At 39.8% G+C, this 20,931-nt stretch overlaps 1 protein-coding gene across 2 annotated transcripts; it reads left to right on the forward strand.

Annotated features, from left to right (window-relative positions):
* Positions 1 to 54: 54 nt before the first annotated feature.
* Positions 55 to 20,904, forward strand: adck1 (aarF domain containing kinase 1). 2 transcript variants are annotated; one of them, XM_020919746.2, is made up of 11 exons: positions 55 to 263; positions 755 to 888; positions 1,015 to 1,098; positions 6,928 to 7,131; positions 8,655 to 8,813; positions 10,017 to 10,175; positions 10,267 to 10,383; positions 12,727 to 12,876; positions 14,688 to 14,885; positions 18,622 to 18,815; positions 19,144 to 20,904. In XM_020919746.2, exons 2-11 carry the CDS (start codon positions 757 to 759, stop codon positions 19,313 to 19,315), a joined length of 1,569 nt encoding a protein of 522 aa, XP_020775405.1. In that variant the 5' UTR covers positions 55 to 263; positions 755 to 756; the 3' UTR covers positions 19,316 to 20,904. The 2 variants fall into 2 exon arrangements, with proteins under 2 accessions (XP_020775405.1, XP_055016353.1); XM_055160378.1 differs by lacking the exon at positions 12,727 to 12,876.
* Positions 20,905 to 20,931: the final 27 nt, after the last annotated feature.

Here is a 20,931-nt window from a genome sequence, read left to right on the forward strand (position 1 = left end):
CTCTTGACGTCACAGCGGGTTGGACAAATGTTTACCCGACATGCACTGCGCACAGAAGCCGGGGAAAGTGTTATGTAGTGGGTCATCCATGGGGTTGAGTCTCTGCTCCTGACATTAAGCATGATTTTGCGGTGTACCGGTGACAGCAGGCCGCAGTGACCGTCATGAGCTGCGCCTCTGCCGGGCTCCGCGTCTGCGCCTCTCCGTGTCTCTCTCCCGGAGAATCCGAGGCACACTGACCCGAGAGAGAGGACGCCCCTTCGGTGAGTGACCGCCGCCGCTGCTGCTGTGTTTATGTCTCATGCACAGTCTATAGTCTCATGGGGAAAAGTTGGGCAACGATGGTAAAATGACACGACACGAGTGTTGGATTTTGTCACTTCAGGAATAAATCAGTTTGTGTGCACGGAATCTGGCACTGATCATAACCCCCACTTTCAATTCAATCAGTTTTAGAGATGTGGGAAACATTGATTTATAAACCAACCTACAAATTATAGGTCTATATGTCTATAGGTCTACGAATACTGTTACGCTGTAACCTTTGTTCAAAGACGCCTGTCTGTATTGTAGGATAACTAACAACTATTACAAAAGAGAGTCTGTGATTTGAGAGTTTGTGATTTCCAAGTTGTTATCATGCAGTGTCTCTCCCTGTTCTTTTCTAAAACGCAACAAACGAAAAACAAAACAAACAAAAACACTGAAGGCTAAATATTCTGCAAAGAACTGATAAATGCTGTATCTGTTACAGTGATGGCTGCTCGTGTGCGCAGACTCTCTGCTGTCACTGCAGTGGTCCTGGCCTCCTCTGGCCTGTACCTCCACAAGAAACAACTGGACATCAATGACCTCAGTGTGGTCCGCTTTGGAAGAGCTGCAGCCACTGTAAGATGGTGTCTTAAAACCAAACTTGAATCACATTACGTGGCATTAGTGATTTTGCTGTGTCCTAGTATTTTTGGCTAACCCAAACAAGTTACTGACCTTTTTGTTGTTTTGTGTTTTGTGCAGACATTCCTCATCAGTTATGACTATCTGACAGCCTTCAAACATGTGAAGAATGATACAGAGGAGTACTGGGAGCTCAAGTCAAAGGTACTGTGTCCAACTACTGTACTCTCAAGCTGACCAAATGAAACTCATCAATTGAAAATCAAAGCTGACCTTGCTGTGTCTGAGGTGCAAATACAGCTAAGATAATCATAATAGACTTGTATTTGTAATTTGGACTGACAACTTTTGGTCCATAGAAGCTGAACATACAGGCATTATAAGAGCCATGAGCTCTCAGGTGACATCCATGCCAGTGTTTCCACAACAGATATGACACAATAATAACCCCACCAGACGGTGACTACCTGGTGGCTCATCCTTGTGAGCTGAGTCCACAGCTGGAGGGCCTTGAAGCCTGAAGGCAAAAGCACTTTATTTACAAAACCATCCTCAGGCTCTGTCCTCTTCTCTGCACATGCATTTAACAATACTTTTGGATTTACTGTCTGTTGTTTTATGTACACATCAAATCTGCTTTTAACAACCGTCAGCTGAGAAACCAGTGACATCATTTGTGCATAGAATTCCTTCCATGAACAGCAGATGTCACCACTGCTCCTTCTTTTCCTATGGTTTCTCTGCCCCTCCTAAAGCATTCTGAGCCAACATTCCTGCTACATTCTACACACAAAATACGCACAGAAATCATCCTCTCCTGACCTGGAGGCTGGTCCTGAGGAGACACATCTAAGCTTCACTGCAGCCACCCTCCATCAATCTTAAAGGGGACGTATTCTTTTAAAAAACACGTCAAAACCATGTTATGACAGCATTCTCCTATCATTAATTACATACTCTGAGTTATATTTAGATTGATTTAAGCGTGTTTGAGAAATTCTGTATTGTACTGCTCCTTCCACTTCCACAATTATTCGCAAAAAAATCTGACTCTGGGTCATATGCATAAGATAAGAAAATTTAATGTAGCCTTTTTCGGCATTGAAAACATAAGTTGTTACCTCTATTTTTCCCATTGCTATAATTTGAAAAAGTAAGCTTCTCACTGGACTCATGTTCTACCCCAGGCTAGAATAAACATTCATTAGTCGAGTGTCTGCGTTCGATTTGTTGACCAAATGTAACAGATCTGGTTCACTGTAGCCTTGCATGTAGTAGCAGCAGCATTTCACGTGTAACTGAGGGAATTACCAAAGCATGGCCGTACAGAGCATGAAATTAACTGCTCCCCTCCCCCCTCCTCTCCCCCACAAACACACCCCATTCACTGTGCTTTTCTCTCTCCCTTTGACATTGGCTCTATTATGCACCTCCACTTATTACCCACAGTAAGAGCCAGAGAACCCACTCCACAACACTACAAAGAGCCAAGCTGACTGGTAATATTTGGCGGCGTCGGGTTTAAAAACGACTATATTGTTTGGCTAATAACCTGCACCAGAGATAGGCCAGTCTGATTTATGTGCTGTCGCCTTAGAGATAGTGTCTTTGGGTTAGATGGCCTTACCTACCTCCCATAACGCACCGTTCCTGCACCGGACAGTTCCATTGAGTGTGGCATTTTGGGTCTGTAAACAAAGCTACATTTGCACATAAGTCGCGCCCCCCGTGTGACAGCGCTGGTCCTGCCCCAGTGAGCAGAGTAATGAGCTAATCATGAGCACACCAATAATAAATAGCTCTTGTTCATAGTCCACTAATCCTGGGCGTTTAGCCGCGCAGTCCGGCCCAAAATCAATTACCACAGCTGCCTCCTGGAGTGGGACCGGCACCTGCTCTGCTTGTACATCTCCTCGAAGATTATGGGGTGGAAGCATAACATGAGCGGAGCGAAATCAAAACGTATTGGGAATCGTCTTTTCATACATCAAACTGTGAGTTCCTAGTTCCAGCACTATGTAAAAAGGACATTACATATAGACACTATTTCAATTTCAGGGCCTCCTCGTCATTTCAAATAAGACCACAGCACTCCTTTATATAGAATAGCAGCTTTGCAATATTGTGAACTTCCACCCAAATTGCTAATATTTTTCTATATCAAGTAATTTTCTTACAGTTCCTTGCTTAAACGGCACTATCTGGGGCTCACATTGTCCCACGTTTTGCGCGTAAACAGCAGAATAATTTAGTACAAGGCAAATCCACAGTTGGTTTCAGCTAGTGGTGTCCTAATGGAGGTTGTGTAACACTTTTAATATATATATCTTATATATCTTATTCTGAAGAGATCATTCTATTCAGTGCTCCTCTGTTCTAGCCAGGCTGGCTCCACCTAGTGCCTCCACTCAGTTTCATTTCTCTTCAGTGACTAGGTCAGGAATCAGAATACACTACATGGTTCGCCAAAACCCCGAAAGTGCAAGTTTGGGCACCAACAAATCAGGGAAGAGATATACATTCTGTGTTGTCAACGATTCCCGAGATCGAGGATTTAAAGCCGTAATAAAGAGAATGTTTGGTGAATTTCATCAAGGTGAAAGACGTTATTGCCCTTCTTCCTACGGGATTTCAGAAAAGCTTAATATATCAGTTTGCCCCGTTAGCGGCGCATTACATACGTCACAACAAAATAGCAGTGATTGGTTAAATAATAAAAAGTACCTGCCTACCGTCGATCGAACAAATTCTAACACTGTGAGGTCAGACTGTTTTCACAAAGTGAAACCGGCCTGATGAATCGGGCAACCTCTGTGCTCCTCTATACTCAAATGCTTACATCACAGTTTCACTATTTGAATAATCTCAGTTAACAAACTGCAAAGACTGTAATTATTAACATATTTGTCAATGCAAACAACACCTCATGTTATATATATTTTTAAATGGCTGTAGGAGAAGTTCTTATTGATAGCCTCACAGGGCATCACCATTAAAGAACACAGCTTTGAACTAAAAGGCCTCACTGAAAGCACATTCACTTTTGTGACAGTTGCGGCTACAGAAGGAGCTTACCACACCTGAGTGGAGTGAATGAAGACTAAAGCTCTTTGGGTGTCTTTAAAGGTATATAAAATAATGTATAAAATTCAAATCTATTGCATTAAATGTGTCTATATACCCCCAAACAATTGTTATGCATAGTATAGATGGAATACAGTCGATTAGTAACACTTGAGTAATTATTAGACCAGGAGTGACTAGCAGTTTTTGCTTTCAGACTGCTTTTCAGATGCTTTCAGTAATATCACCCACAAGCCATTCAAACCCATTGCCTTATAGAGTTTGATTTCTTCATACATGGAAATCAATAAGGCGGTAATATGGCTGGACTTGGTGATTTGCGAGTCAGTGGAGCTGTGGTGTTTAGAGCAGCTGTCTCTGTGCGCTGATGTGCTCGTATTGAGAGCAGAGATCGTCATTAGCGCCGCAGCGTCTTCTTCCACTGTGAGCCGCTTCCTCAGGACAAGGCAGCCTGATTACACACAGCCACACAGATCTGGTGATTAGGCACAAGCCCCCGACACATTTACTCCTTTGCTTGGCTCTCCTCCACCTGCAGTGCTATGGGCCGCTGGGAGATGAGAAAAACCTGCTGGATTCAATCATTTGAGTAGTGCACAGGGGTGTGACTATGTTCAATGTTACAGTTGCACCATGTTATTAGATATTTACAGTGATGTTGCAATTAGGGCGGAGCAACATGAGAAGAAATCTATCACTTGATCATCTTATTGACTGACCACAATTTGTATTTTTATTTTATATTATTAAAAACATATATCTAAAATGTCCTCAAGAATATCAGAAATTACACTGGGTTGCTGTTCATTGGTTTCAAAGTGAAAGAAGGCAGTTATCAATTCAAAATAAAATTCTATCTTTTGAAAGGAAAGGTCAAAGGTCTTAAAAATTGCATCCGTACCAGGAAAAAGTCATGTGACTGAACCCTGTGAATAAAACCTGCTAATCCTGTAGTTTGACTATGATACTTTCTTTTTGACTTAACACTTGAAATTGCTGTCTACTCTCCATTTCTCCTTGTTGCAGTGCTGTGCAATGAATCAGATTTCTGTTACACTTCTGATTATTGCTTTGATTGATTCCAAAAACGGTGTAGTTAAGTAACTGAGGTTATAAACTCTCAAGTGAGTTTAATGCATACGTACATTTCCGTTAGTGAAAAAGTGACTCATGATTTGTACCTTTCTACTTGTACAGTACATTTACAACAGTCTTTCTGTGAGATACGTCACCTACAGGCATTTCATCTGTTCATTTTCTCATTTTAGTCACACTGGTGAACCACCTTCTTTCTAGGCAAATAATCATGATTATAATTATGCTTTAAATATCCATGATTCATATAGTTTCCATAATCATGCAGCTCTTTGTTGTAGCTTGTGAACAAATCAGCTTTTTTTTACAGTCCCTCCAAAAATGTTCAATCAGCTGCATTGGGTGTTTTTTATTAAATACAATCATTGTTATAAAAATCATAATAATTCTTCAGTCCTAAAACACATTTTCCAGCATACCTCTTTCTATTCCCACACTGGTGTGTCTTACAGTCCCAGCCGGCGCTGACAAATATTGTAACACAAATGTAAAGGCGATCTGATGAGAGTGGAGTGTGGCCTGGGGCTGTAGCAGCTCACACTGCTCTCTTGTGGCTTGTTCCTGTGAATGCTCGCCTCTGATTGGTCAGACAGCTCTCGTGTCAAACCCCCCCATGGGAGCCGGCCTGTGTTTGGATGGATGTGTTTTTTGGGGGGGACCAAGGTTAAGGGGAGCTAATTTCACGCCTGTTTATTTGCAGTGGTCCCAGGAGAGGGGGGCTCCGTACGCAGCTGGTTCAGAGGGTCTGCCGGCCGCACAGCGCAGACCTGCTCCCTCACCTCATTCCAATCAATTACACTCTATCACTTAGGTTGTTTAGTCCTTCTTAGGTTTTGCCAATAACACTTTACATTGTTTGTTAATTACAGTTTTACTAATAGAACTGCTCTTTTACAGAACATTTATTATTTTAAATACCCATCTCAGATTATTTCTCGTCTCATTTGGTGTATTGTATTAGTTATTACCAAAACATAATGGGAAGTCATTAATTTGTTTTTGAATTATAAGTAACACCTTGTCTAAACACACTGTACTGAATGTTAGTAATTGAGATTGCTTTCAAATTTGCATTCTATGAATTTTAATCTAGGGTTAGGGTTGCCAAATGTAACGGAAATCAGATACTAATCGATAGTAAGTCTAGATACTCATTTGAGCAAACTAGATATTCATTTGAGCAAGTCGCAGCACAAAAATTAACCTTTCCTGAATAGGTTTAGAATGATCTTGAGCTGTATCAGAACAAGTATGAGACAAGTATACGCCCACATACAGACCTCTATGGAACCTCCTTGGATGTCCGGAGGATTACACAGATATATGGCCACATGGTAATATAAAAGAAAGTAAATTTTTTCTTGCTGTGGGGGCCATTTTTATATATATCTTCGACTTATAAGTAACTAGAATGTATCTAGTTGAAACTGCTTTGAAATTAGTGCATATTGGTGCATATTTAAACCAGAAATAATAAATTAATAACTGTAAAACAAGAATCTCATGCACTTGAGAAGACATTAGTAGAGATTCAGAGGTTGGCAAATAATAAAATCGCTATGGTCAGCCTCTGTCCAGTCTCTTGCCAGTGTCATATTTTCATAATCTTAATTCAAATCAGTGTTTATAAGGATCTCATGCTGCAAAGGTAAGACCCAAAGTGCCCACTCTGTTATTACAGCGAGATTAATCATTTCTGATCCACTTGACATTAATCAGTAAAATTGTGCTATTGTGTCAAGATTCATTTAATTATGTCCAGATTGTATCAGAAATGGTCCCTTGCCTTGATTTGAATAACCTTTTCACCATCTTGTGCTTTGTGTAAGCTGAATGGGGCCTGTTGTGTTGTAGGTCCATAAGAGATCAGCGGAGCGTCTTCGGGACCTGTGCTGTGCCAACCGTGGGACCTTTATCAAAGTGGGGCAGCACCTGGGAGCCCTGGACTACCTGCTGCCTCCAGAGTACACCTCCACCCTGAAGATACTGCACAGCCGCGCCCCCCAGAGCAGCATGCAGGAGATCAGGCAGGTCATCAGGGAGGACCTGGGCAAAGAGGTACACCCAAACACACACGCCCAAACACACACACGTTCATCCACGAAAAGGGACAACTTCAAATTTATCTGTACTGTGGAGTAGCCTGAATACCAGAAGTTAGATAAAGGATTAAATTAAAGGCATATTATGAGTAGTGTTATTTCCAGAGTTCCTAGAGTTTGGAAATATTACTTGTGTAAACTGTAATCATGTACCTCTCTTACAAATAATAATGTTTGGTCTTTAGGCAAGAGTTTAACCCCATTGCTCAAAGGTATAAAAATCTGGAATGTCACTCTTTCAACCCGTAACCCCTGACAAAAAGCTGTCAAATCAAAACCAAAATCTAAATATTACAAAAAGCACATAGGGCCTTGTGGTGAAAAAATGAATTGGTCGATTAATTTCTCCTCTTGATACAGCTGAGGTTTGGGATGTGTCCAGCCTTCTGGCCACACTGACAGAAAAGCTTTTGGCCCCCCACCATGGGGCCTGCGGCCGCTGTGTTTTCCATAACTCATTTGAACTTATCACAGAGCGCTGTGTCCCTGAGGAGCTGTGCCATCAGCATACATTACCATGTTTATGAACTTCACCACATGGTTACTAACACTGGACAGGGCCATTTGTACACATTATACTCTCATTGAACATCAGCTCTATTGAAGATCATGACTTATTGTATACACACACAAAACCACACTTCCTTCTGTCCCTCACTATCCCCCATACGATATTTTAATAAACTACTGAAATAATTTAGTCTCAGTAGTTGATTGAACACTGTCTGCAGCATGTGTGGACTCTAAACATGCCATGCTCTTGTAAATACTAGAAAATATAAACATTTGTCAATTAAAAAGATAATTTCTTTAAATATTGACTCTTAGGTACAAAAACATTTGCTTTCAGCTTGCCCTAATTCACGTTTTGTAAACATCACCCATTCATTTCACTCCCTAACTGATTATTAATTGATTAATTGAAACAATGCATTGATTTATCTATTACCACAATAATTGCTAATTCCAGCCGAAGCCTAAAGCCATCTACTAATCCATATACTTCTTGTCTAAGAGGCTTCTCTACTCTACTCTCTCAATACAACTGTGTATATACTTTAGTCCATGTAGATTATTAGACCTTTAATAATAAAAGCCAGAGTTATCTGGCAGTGTGCAGTGCATTAGTGTTGTCAAAAGTACACCAAATCCATTACTAATCGATACTAAAACTAGTCGAAACTACATACTTTTTTTGAGCAGATATCGATACCTGTATGTCTGAGAGATGTCTTGCTATAGAAATTAAGTTTGCTTTTTAATTCTAGTATTGCCACAATACTAAAGGTAGAGCCATGCTTGTAAACAGTGAGCCGTATCACACCAAAGCAGACACTTCTTCTGTGTGGCCTTTCTCTGTTGGCCGTAGTTCTCTCTTAAATCCATGATCCTCTCCTGCAGTATTTCTGTGGCAGAGCGCACTGTTATCTGGCTCTGATCGGACGCTGACAGGCCTCTCTGCCCTCTGTCCCGCTGCAGTTGTCAGAGATCTTTGTCTCCTTTGACGAGCGCCCTCAGGGAGCTGCATCCCTGGCCCAGGTCCACAAGGCCGTGTTGCATGATGGGAGAACAGTGGCAGTCAAAGTGCAACACCCCAAAGTGCAGACGCAGAGCTCCAAGGACATCCTGGTGATGGAGGTGAGTCACAGCACAAAGTAGTACTATAGTAGTGTAAACAGTCATTCTAAATAGTAAAAATAATAAAGATAATCATTTTCTGCTTTTAGTTAACAGCATATATGGGCTTTTCACAATTTTGTTCATGGTCGCCATTTCTTTTTATGTTTTCATCTTTTCTGTATATTTTTATGTGCTTTTAAGAGGTGACTAAAGCCATTTCTTTAACTTGGAGTTCACTTCACTGAGATTAGTTTAATTCACCTGTCAATCACTCAGAGTATCACAGGCTGACCAATAGGAGAAGTGGGTCTGGACTTGGAACATCGGGCTGCAATAAACAGAGACGCAAGGAATCACTGTATGACAACATCAACAAAAAAGCATATCATCACCACATTATATAACAATTTAATTTCTTATTCCTATAACGCCCGGTCCTAACACCACTCAGGAACACAAGTTATCCTGCTTAGTTAAATGTTCTTTTTAAGTCAATAATTGGGACCAAAGCTGCGATAGTTACTGCATGTTTGTTTCCTTCTTGTCTACTTTTGAGAGTGAGACTTGATGAATGTTAAGTAGCAATTTAATCCTTTATTTACCAGCCTGCGGGCTACTTTCACTTCAGCATAAGTACTTCCTCTTGATTCTGGAGCTGTTTGATGCAGCTTCTCGTGCTGACCAAATCTGTATAAACAAGTGAGGATACGCTCTCATCCACTCATGTAGTCATTGGGTTTTGAGATTTAACATCAGTGGCTCTCAAATATATGAAAATCTAACCATAATCACTCTTTGAGTTACTGCAATTATCAAATCGCAAAGACTGCTATTGTTTTATTATTTAGTCCTCTGCAAATAACAAAATAGTATCCTGTCTTATTAGAAAAAATCTTGTTGTTCCATGTTCTACAAACATGTTCTGAAATACATGGGATTCTTGTATTAGTTTATCAGTTGATATTTCAGCATTCTCTCAAATGTCAATGTTCTGAGAGTTGTTTACAACGTGCACTCTGAACAGAATCCTGTTTTTTAAACTTAAATCTCAAATTTAATCTCAAGTCATAAAAATAGATGTTTTGTTTTGTTTTGTTTGTCAAAGCCAGGCCGCCCAACTCTTAAATGTTATAGACTCAAATTGTTTATACATTTGTTATGCACATTTTCAGTTCTTCTTCGCTTTCTGTTGCGCTGAATGCTCTGTGATTGCGTTGCCAGGTGTTGGTGAAAGCGGTCCATTGGCTCTTCCCAGACTTTGCCTTCATGTGGCTGCTGGAAGAAGCTAAAAAGAACATGCCTTTGGAGCTGGACTTTTTGAACGAGGGGAGGAATGCAGAGAAAGTAGCCAAAATGTTGTCTCACTTCCCCTTCCTAAAGGTATGGAATAGTGTAGGTTTAAGTGTAATCCTTAACCAGTTTTGTCAGGAAACTAATGTGTCCATTTTCTGCTCCTCACAAAATAACACAGGTGCCTAAAATCCACTGGGATTTGTCAACCAAGAGGATTTTAACCATGGACTTTGCTGATGGAGGTCAGGTCAATGACAAGGAGTACATTCAGAAGCATGGCATCAATGTCAATGAGGTACTGCTCTCCTCCTCTCCTTCTCTTACTCTGCTGGTCTGTAGGGACACATCGATACCTTGTTTTACCAATACCTGACATTAACTGATACCAGAAAACACAGTTAACTTAATACAAAATGGATCCAATTGTGGCATGTAATTGTTATCTTGCAAGTAACTACAAAACAGCTTTGTATGAGTAAAAGCTATTCATTATGACACATCCTACTTAGACCTAGTAAATGTTGTTACCTCAAATAAAGGCCCAATATTGGCAGATATTGCATATTGGCAGAACCAATATCATGGAACTGATATGTGATACAGCAGAAATTCCTGGATTAGCACCAATGGTTGCTAGCCGCTCAATTTCATTTCTCTCCAGCAACTAGGTCAGGAATCGGAATACACTAGACGGTTTACAAGAACCCCAGAAGTTGCAGACCGCACACCAGCCAATCAGCGAAGAGCTGTGAAGCCATGACATCAAACTCAAGCACTTGTCTGGGTCCCTTTTGTGGTACAGCACAACAGTAAACAAAGCGGTCGAGATGGATGTAGACGAAGCCAGACATTCTGTGTTGGTAACGATTCCCAAGATCGAGGATTTAAAGACGGAACAAACAGAATGTTTGGTGAATTTTATCAAAAGGAAAGGTGTTATTGCCCTTCTTCCTATTTGATTTGGTGCATTACATACATCATGACCAAATAGTAACGATTGGTTAAATAAAAAAAGTACCCGCCTACCGTCGAGTGAACGAATCCTAATGCTGCGGGGTCAGACGATTTCCACGAAGCGAAACCGGTTGATGAATCAGGCTAAATGGCTTCCATATTTATATTACAAAAAAGTAATAATTATTTAGGGAATGGAGTTGTCAAAAAATCAGTACACATGTATTAAAAGCATATTGTTATGAACAGGTATTGATGCTGGAAAAGGTTCATAGTTTTTTTATTTTTGGTTATAGGTCCTCATCTGTCTCTAAGCTACAACACGATCCCATGTATCCTTGGATTCAGAGTGATGAAAAATGAGCGCGGCCGCCATAGCTATTTACATTTCAAAAAAATATATCTTGTGACTGGTGAAAGGTGCTCAAAATGAGACCTACAAAGCTGATATTGATGGATTTATAGAAACTACCATTAGTCTGTGTTGATAATGGCGTTCTGTTGTATAAAGGATGGTATCGTGACTGAGACTACACTGAGAGGAAAGCGTCAGTAGTGGGATTTGTACATGGAGGCTGCTGATGGAGGTGTAGCCCTGGGAAAAGCCTCAGTCTGTGTCTCATTCTCTGATTGCAGAGGCCAGCGGTTACTGCCCACGATCAATACACGTTTAAGTGTAGTCACCGCTCCTTAGCCACCTCATCATTATTTGTTTCTATTTTCCCCCTGCAAAGATTTCTCTGTTTTCACTGCATCCATAGGTTTCTTTTCCTTTCTTCTCCATTTTCTCTCCTTTTGTCATATGAACAAATGGTTTTGAGGCTGCTTCTTATGGGAATATTTATGATTGATGAGTAGAAAATGTGTTGCTTTTCACTATTCTCAACACGCTGCCACAAAAGATGAGAGTCGGCATAGTGCCGGGTCCTTTTAAAATTTTTAGCAACCAGTTCTTTACCTGCTTTTACGCATCATACTGGGAAAAAAGTAGAACTAAACAGTAAATCCACTGTTTTGCTACTGAACTATGTATATGATGTTTTAATAGCTTTTTTTTTTTGTGGAAATTTTTGTGCAAACTAGGTGAATTTGCAGCTTCCTGGTCAAAACGCGAAAATCTAAGTGGCCTCTGCAATTCCCAGTAGTTGGTGACATCACAAAAGACTGCTCTGATTACAGCCAGATATTTCTGACTGGTGAAGTTTGCAGTGTGGATACCTCCTCCACCCTCACTCTTTTCTTTAGTCCTTGAGGCACTGCCAAGTTTAGCAGCTCTATTTGAAATGTGGTTCTGGGAAAAGTTTAGGTTTTTAGTCCCACTTTCAGTTTGTATTTATTACCGATGGGACCTTGCAAGATAAAATAAATTGATGATTAAAAAAAATTGAAAAAGACCATGCACACTCAGGAAAATTACACTGTGATATTTTTTGAAACATGTACTTGTGAATTATATTTCTTGATAAGCTGTGGCTCAAAACGAGTTCAACAATGATCAAAAGATTTACACAAAAATACAAAACTGTGTGCACCCAGCCATATTTTCTATATTTTCTGCAAATCTGTTGTCTTTGAGTGTCACCCGATACAGCAATCCTTGTACAATTTCTGCAAATGGTGGCTGTTTACTGGTTCACATCCTTTTTACCATAAGTAGCTCATATTACATCTAAATGTTTTGCAGCTTTCCGAGAATTTGGGAAAAATCTACAGCGAAATGATCTTCCTTCACGGCTTCGTCCATTGCGACCCTCACCCGGGGAACGTGCTGGTGCGAAAATGCCCCCACAGCGGCAAAACTGATATCATCCTCCTGGACCACGGCCTCTATCAGGTAGGAAATCTCCAGCGGCAGCAGCAGAAAAAGATGATTTCTTTCTAATAATGCAGTCCATTTGTCATGCCGCGAGGCCTTGGTCTGCAGGAGAGTGCACAGGAATAACACGCAGCCACAGACACACTTTATTACCACTAAAAGCTTTCTGATAAACAAGTCATTTGACGTCGTTCACAGCGGAGTGCAGTGTTTTGATTGGCACCTCAGCCATAATGATTCCACCACTTTGTACACGCGCTACACAATACTCAGCACTGCAGGGACACAAACACGGGCCCAAACATACTTCTACTGACCAGACAAGTAATAAGCGGTAAACAATTCACTTCAATGTTCAGATCTTTATGTAATTTGTAGTCTAGAAAACAAGATTTTCCCTGAAGCTGCATGCTAAATATTGGTGTGCCATTTGTGAGGTTATACTAAAATGTAAATGTCAGAAATATGGATTTAATTTGGGCCAAAGTGCAAAAAGGATTCTCTCTGATCTGAATCCTCACTACCTAAACCCCAGCCCCTGCAGCTAATGATTAGTTAGAGCTAGTGCAGCCTCTGTCGCTCAGTGAGTGAATTTTGGAGGTTCTCAGCTTTCACATGAGGCATGGCTTGTTCATACACCGAGAATGAGGAAAACTTGAATGCATCTTCTATTTGCAGTTAAAGTAATGACAACCTAGGCTTAGTTGTGGTTGTAGAAACATTTTACAACAGTTAGTGTGTAGTAGGTTATGTACTGTGCATTTCAAACTTAAGAAATCTACCCTGGGTACACACTACAAGATTCCTCTGTTACTGAGTTGGCTGTGGTCATACTCACTTCCTGATGCAGACTTGTTTTTTCACATTCTGGTCCTGGTTTAGTCTAGCCTGATTCATCAGCTGGTTTCACTTCATGGAAACCATCTGACCTCACAGCATTAGGATTCGTTCACTCGACTGTATGCGGGTCCTTTTTATATTTAATCAATTGCTGTACTTGGTCGTGACGTATGTAATGTGCCAAATCCTGTAGGAAGAAGGGCAATAACGTCTTTCCCCTTGATAAAATTCACCAAACATTCTCTTTGTTTTGGCTTTAAATCCTTAATTTCGGGAATCTTTGCCAACACAGGATGTATGGCTTCGTCTACATCCATCTCGACCGCTTTGTTTACTGTTGTGCTGTACTAAAAAAGGGACCTAGACAGGCGCTTGAGTTTGACATCATGGCTTCACAGCTCTTCGCTTATTGGCAGGTGCGTGGTCTACAACTTCCAGGGTTCTCGCAAACTGTCTAGTGTATTCTGATTCCTGACCTAATTGCTGGAGAGAAATGAAATTGAGCAGCCTGGCTAGGTTTAGTCCTGGTCTAGTACCAAACTTAGTCCCTATTTAGACTTGGGACTAACCCAGGGTTGCCAGGCTTCAGCGACCCTAACCCTAAAGATCACCTAGAAAACCTCTCAAAATCCGCAGACAGCATTTACACAATATTTTTGAAAGTAGTACTCCACCAATGACACAGACCCACCCCCTCACCTCTCTTTCTTACATACAAAAGTTCCACAGAGCTCCGAAGGCTTTAGGTATAAAGGTTTGTCGGGACTTTCAGTAGGTTTATTCTAAAATCAACACATGTTACCATTACCAAACCTGTGAACATTATTTTGTAAAAGAAACGAGTTTATTGCCATACTGGGAATATTCTAGGTGAAGCAATAGCATCTCCATGGAAACAGTGGACCTTTAAGATTATATTGTGACCACATAATCATGACATCCCTTTTACAATCACTGCTTCACCCAATGACCCCTGTCGTGTGCCTCAGGTCTTGCAGAAGGACTTCAGGGTGGAGTACTGTAAACTGTGGCAGGCTCTGATCAACCGGGACCTAAAGGAGATGGAGCAGTCGAGTCGTAGACTGGGTGCTGGGGACCTGTACCCGCTGTTTGCCTGTGTGCTCACCGGTCGCTCCTGGACCGCTGTCAACTCTGGCATCAGCTCAGCACCCATCACACAGTCAGAGGTGAGGGGCTCTGTGGTTGCTCTGCCTGCTGCTTTCACTAATGTGTTTTTCCATTTCCTCTGCTCTTCTGACACTGGATAGAAAGATACTGTTGTAATGTTTTTAATCTAGTGTGAGGGCTGCAAGTTGTTGTAGAAGTTTTCAGCTTGTCCAAGAGACCAAGAAGTTTATTTACTTGAATCGTCTGATTTCAAAAGTGAACTTAGTATGATCTTTCAGTGTTCAAGCCCCTTGACTCTGCTTCCTAAGGAAGAGGTTTATAACGCAAGTGTGGTGAGACTGTGAAGGCCAGGATCAGACCTGGGCATTGAACAGCTCTGGGCCACTTGCGGCCCTTTGGTTGATTGTGACCGGCCCCTTTGTAATTTGGAATTACAAAATAAACATATTTTATCATTTTACCTCATGCATGGACTAAAGCTGCATTGCTTTTATTTTAGATGTGTGTTTTTAAATAACATTTTTTTGTAAGTCAGCTTCACTTTTTCATTGCTTAGTTATTACATATACTCTTACAAAGTTGAAAAAACTGAGGCACTCAAAAAGTAGAAAATAATTAAAAGCCTTTAATACCACATGGCAGATAAAGTTAAAATCACAAATGTCTATCTGTGTTTATCTGTTTATCTGCCATGTGGTATTAAAGGCTTTTAATTATTTTGTACTTTTTGAGTGCCTCAGTTTTTTTCAACTTTGTATTTGAGACTGGTTTCTACACTGAAGAGCACCGAAAGGACAATTCTGCACAATTTCTGTATATCCAAGCAACACTCCTGCCCCCCAAAGTTTTGCATATACTCTTACCAGTCTTACCAGCACGTCAAAACAATCCTATTTACTGCTTTATAAAGAAATATTATGAAGAATTGAGTTAAGCATTTAGGCCTGGCCCTCCACAGTCTTTTCTGTTTCTCCTGTGACCCCATGGAAAAAATAATTGCCCACTCCTGACTTAGATAATGGTGTGCCAAGGAAAGATGATGGTGTTACTATAGCTCCTATGAGTCAATGTTAAACTCATACATGTACACGTTAAACACGTACGTGGAGGATAAATTACTGAAATTCTCTCACACAAGCTATATTGCAATTGAGTCAAATTTGAATGGTCACAATTTACACTGTGTAACTTGTCCAGTGGAGGGTCCGTCACCTGCTTGTCTTCATGGAGTTGTGAATAGAATGTTCCACAGTGTTCCCATAAACTTAAGAATCTCCATGGAGACTTGTGAGCCAAATTAAAGGTTACATTTGTGGAGAGGCGAGATAAGTTAAAAATGTGAACTTTGAACAGAATAATTTTAAACTTTTATGCAGCTGAGAACTTGGACCTGAGTACAGTATTTTGTTTCATTTTTATATATATATATATATATATATATATATATATATATATATATATATATATATATATATATATTTATACTGAAAGGTCAAATAAACTGTCTGATTTTACTAGAAGTGGGCAGATTATCAAAAATAGATAATATTGTGAATGTAGTTTAAAGTGATATTTTGTGCACCTTTTGTGTGTAATTAAATTATTTCACACTTGTTTGTTAATTAAACTTCAACTGATACAATTAAAGATAAGTTTAGCACATACTCCAAAACAAATATTAAAGCTTATAGCCTTTGCAGTGCTTGTTAGAAAAATCGCAATTAGATCATTTTCCTAAATCAGCCCTAGTTGACAATGACACTCCAGGGCTGAGTTACACAACAACTGTTTTGGTCATCTAATAAATTTGACCTTTCATCATAGACCATCTTTATTTTTGCTAATGCTACGGCTACAACAACAACATGTTTTTGTGACTTCTGTCAGTAAGCTTTATGAATACTTTCATGGGAGCGTTAGGAGAATGGATGCTAAAATAATGGCCTGTCATAATATTTTGTAGTATGAAATATTGCTGTAAAGTAAAGTAAATATAAACCATAAACAATAATATTTCCACTAATTTATGCCACTGACACAATAACCCAAGAGCAGATTTAATCCACAAAACCTATTCTAAACTAAGTAATCAGCTGCAATAAATGAACAGCAGAATGAAACACTTTAGTACTTAGTCTGACTTGAATCTGTAATGAATCTGTTATTAATTCAAGCTTTTATGGCTTAAATTTTATCTTATAGTAAAAAAATATTGCGACAAGACTACTAAAATGGTTATTGTTGTACTCCTATTGATGAAATGTGACTGTAAAATCTAGTCCAAGGCCAGTTTGAGGTGCTTCTACAAGTACTAATAACTGCATTGTACTAGTAACTATTTCTTCATTCAACAGAAGGTCTAATGTCCCTCTGACATGTTCAGATGTATGTGAAGAAATATCCCACTTATGAAATAGTATATTAGGTAATTAAACAGTTTTCCCTTCAATGAAAGAGAATCCTTAACAACCTGCTCAGCGCTCAGTGATCATATTGCTGTGTCTTTGTAGTGTCCTTCGGTGCACCCTCCTACTCACACTCGCTCTCCTCTCTTGGCTTTTGGTCAGCCTATTATTGCGGTACTCACTTTACAATGTGTGCTTATGGAAGCTTTCTTATGCAAATGAACCACTGTCGCCTACTCCCTACCCCGCTGACAGCTGCTTCACTAACCAGCCCTCCGATAATTGCTACTAATTATTGTCCCCCAAGAGGGACTGGAGAGTACATTTTAGAGTCAGCAGAGAAATACTTCAGGAGAGTGCACGGTTGGAAGGACGCTTTACTCTGTCAATATTGTGTTGTGCTCTTATATCACTCCATAGGAATATTGCAGCAAGACTTAAAGTGCACATGACAGGTTTTCTTGTTTCTCTCATTTTTACCTTGTTTGGTGGAATAGCTCTTGATGTTTGTAGTTGATACAATAAGAAGAGCAGAGTTAAATGAAATCCTTCTATTACATCAATATACAAAATGCCACCCAAAATGAAGGGGCAATTTTGTACAGGGATAAAAAAAAATTGACAGTTAATGCTTTTGGTTTACAAAACAAATAATTACACAATTTAACAATTACTTATTTTAATAAAATTAAATTTATTACTTAAATTAAAATGTTATTATCCTCAAATAATTCCTATTCTGTAAGATGAGTGCAACTTTGCCCTTGTTCACATTACATTTAAACAGTTCTGGTATTACCTCACACATCTGCTGCCCATGTTCAACCAGAATTTAAAATGATAAACTTCTCTAAAATGCTCAACTAAATCAGCTTGAGCTCTAGTGCGACTATAGGGCCAGCACCAAAAATGATTTTTTTCCTCCTGAAAGTTTCTCCATTACATTCTGATATTCTTAAAAATCTTAAATATAAATTTCCCTTCATTAACAGTTGTGAAAGCTCTGAAAATTATTGTTAATAATTGAATTTGTTGAAACTAGGTGATATTCAACTTCTTCTGACTAAAAAAACATTTATGTTACAATAACCATGTTCCTAATTTTTTGTCACTCCAAATTGATTCAGGAAATTGCAGATGGAAACTTGCTTTTTAGCTATAATCTGCTGCCTAACGTTGTTTTTATGACCATACATTGTCCCTTCAAATAAAGACTAAAATAAACAATCTATCTAAACTGTAAACGCACAGGCCATCAGGTAATTCAAGTGCTGAAAGCTCTTGTTTCCTATAAATTCGGTTGAAACATGTGAAATACAAATTAGGTATAGTATAGATTTCAAAGGATTAACCATGGTAACAAAAGCTTTTGGTTATTTTGTGTGTGCAGGATGTGGAGATCCGCACAAACGCAGCGCGCTACCTGCCTCAGATCAGCGAGCTGTTGAACCGGATCCCTCGTCAGATGCTACTGCTGCTGAAGACCAACGACCTGCTGAGAGGCATCGAGAGCTCCTTACAGACCAGAGCCTCCTCCTCCTCCTTCATCTACATGTCCCGCTGCTGTGTGCGCGCCCTGGCCAGGTCAGTCAAGGAGAACGGGCAAACTTATGTCTTTTGGGTGGGTCAAGGGAAGCGTTTGAGAGATTTTTGAAAACGGTAGACAGGCAGGGATTGGTTTTTCAGTGAGGATGGTTTTCAGTTTAGGCTCATCTTGTTTTGTTTACCAAGATTCTCTTCATTTCATAAACACAGCAAAAGCAAATGGATTCCACAAATATTTATTATAGTCTGAGAGACGTTTCCTTTGCCAGGATTTAATGTCAGAAATATCACCCCACATGAAAAACACAATCCATGTTGATTTTCCCTTCTTATATTTGAACTAATGTGATGTTGTTTTTGTGGGCAGGCACAAGAGGAGTAAGTGCAGGTCTCGTCTGAAGCGCCTGCACCTGTCTGTGTGTGAACAGGTGACTCTGTGGAAGCTCACCGTGTACCAGGTGTGTGTGTGGCTCCGCTCTTGTGTCCTGGGACAGTGGCTCTCTGCTCTGTTTGGACTTGTGCACACAACACACACATGATGGACCAGAAATCTCATTATTCCCATCCCCGCCGCAGATTTTAATATATTGTCATTTTGTTTATTTAATATTTGTTACAAAAAATGTGATCAATGGTTCTCAGCGGTGCATGCATACATTTTTTGTTTCCCACAATGATGGATCAAAAATGACGCACTGACTTTAACTTCATCAGGAACTGTTTTGTGGACATTTCTATGGAGATCTACCTCAAGGAAAAAGCTTTGTGATAGAGGTGACCCCAGTGTCATTTCCTGTCCCATACTTTCAACTCCACACTGCGGACATTTTAATATTCACTGTCAGTTCATACATTCATTTGATTTGTTACTAATGTTTTGTGCAATACTAAGGAACAATGTCAGTAACACAGAAGAGCAGAGTAACTTTTATCTTTTAGTTTTTAATGATATTATGACAGTGTTCCCTCCCTGATCATTAGCTTATTCAGAGTTGTATTTCTACTGATTATTGCATATTTGAGCAGTCCTGCATTGTCATGCACTCAAGGCTTGAGTGCTCAGAAAATTTTTGTTTTCAAGGTTAAAAAATACCAAGTAGACATTTTTCAAGAATGCCAACACGTAAATGACAATCTGATGCTTGGTAATACATTAAAATGGCACTGTGACGAGACAACGGCCTATCAGCTCTGCAGTTTTTTAATGGAAGTCAGTGGACCAGATTCTACTATTAATCTGTTTGAAACCAATAATGCTGTTTACAATGAACAAAATCTAAAAAGCACAATATGTCTTCTTTAAATAAAGGTGGTACTTGATGTCAAAATTATAGTTTTGGGGGGGAGGGGTTTTGTTTACTTTCAATCGTTCAGATATGTGCTAAAACACGCCTGTAACTCTGCTTGAGTATCACAGCTTTTTTTATACTTTCTATCAGCTTAAATACTTCTTAAATACTGACTTGGTTGGACATGAAAGCTGTAGTGTGAAATGGGTTGAAAGAGGGTAGAGACATTCAAAAAATAGTCATGGAGCCACAACATCAGAATAGTAATGACCATATGCTTGCAACGCCTTAAACCACTACACCACCAACATAGTTAAGTGTGTTTTTTTCTCTCTCTATTTGTTACATTTTGATCTCTCTGACTCGTAGTGGCCTTTATGCCCCTCCCTCCACATCCCTGCCGCAGTGGTCTGGTGAGTGAGTGAGGAGATGACCAGTGCAGGGCTGGAGGTACAGAGGGCTTGAGTTGATTGCAGATGGTGATTAGGTGAGGAGCAGGTGGGATGTGAAGCAGTACACGTCATCAGACACTGACCGCCCCACCTGCCTCCACCACTCTACTGTAATCAACAATAGAAAGGCAACAGTGTCTATAAAACTCCTAAAACAGTCATAAAAAGGATAGTGTTTTGTAAGAATGGTGAATGGAGAAAGAGAATAAGATCACATGTAATGGAAAATCATGCTTGTTAACACTGTTGTATGAGAACATGTTTAAAAATTCTGACAAATACGAAAAGGTGTAAGTGATGATCAGTCTGTAATAAAATACCTTCTGTTACCTGTATTGTCACATTTTGAAGACATGTAAAATAATAAATATGACTTAATGCTCTTTACTGTTGACTTCTGTTACACTGTAAATG

The sequence above is a fragment of the Boleophthalmus pectinirostris genome, unplaced genomic scaffold (assembly GCF_026225935.1).
Source record: "Boleophthalmus pectinirostris isolate CB_2022bp ecotype Guang Dong unplaced genomic scaffold, ASM2622593v1 HiC_scaffold_10, whole genome shotgun sequence".
Lineage (NCBI taxonomy): Eukaryota > Metazoa > Chordata > Actinopteri > Gobiiformes > Gobiidae > Boleophthalmus > Boleophthalmus pectinirostris.

Coding starts and splice junctions, on each gene's coding strand:
- adck1 (XM_020919746.2), top strand. CDS start 757: ATGGCTGCTCGTGTGCGCAGACTCTCTGCTGTCACTGCAGTGGTCCTG. Junction 1,099..6,927: donor ACTGGGAGCTCAAGTCAAAG/GTACTGTGTCCA, acceptor GTTGTGTTGTAG/GTCCATAAGAGATCAGCGGA. Junction 10,176..10,266: donor CTCACTTCCCCTTCCTAAAG/GTATGGAATAGT, acceptor AAAATAACACAG/GTGCCTAAAATCCACTGGGA.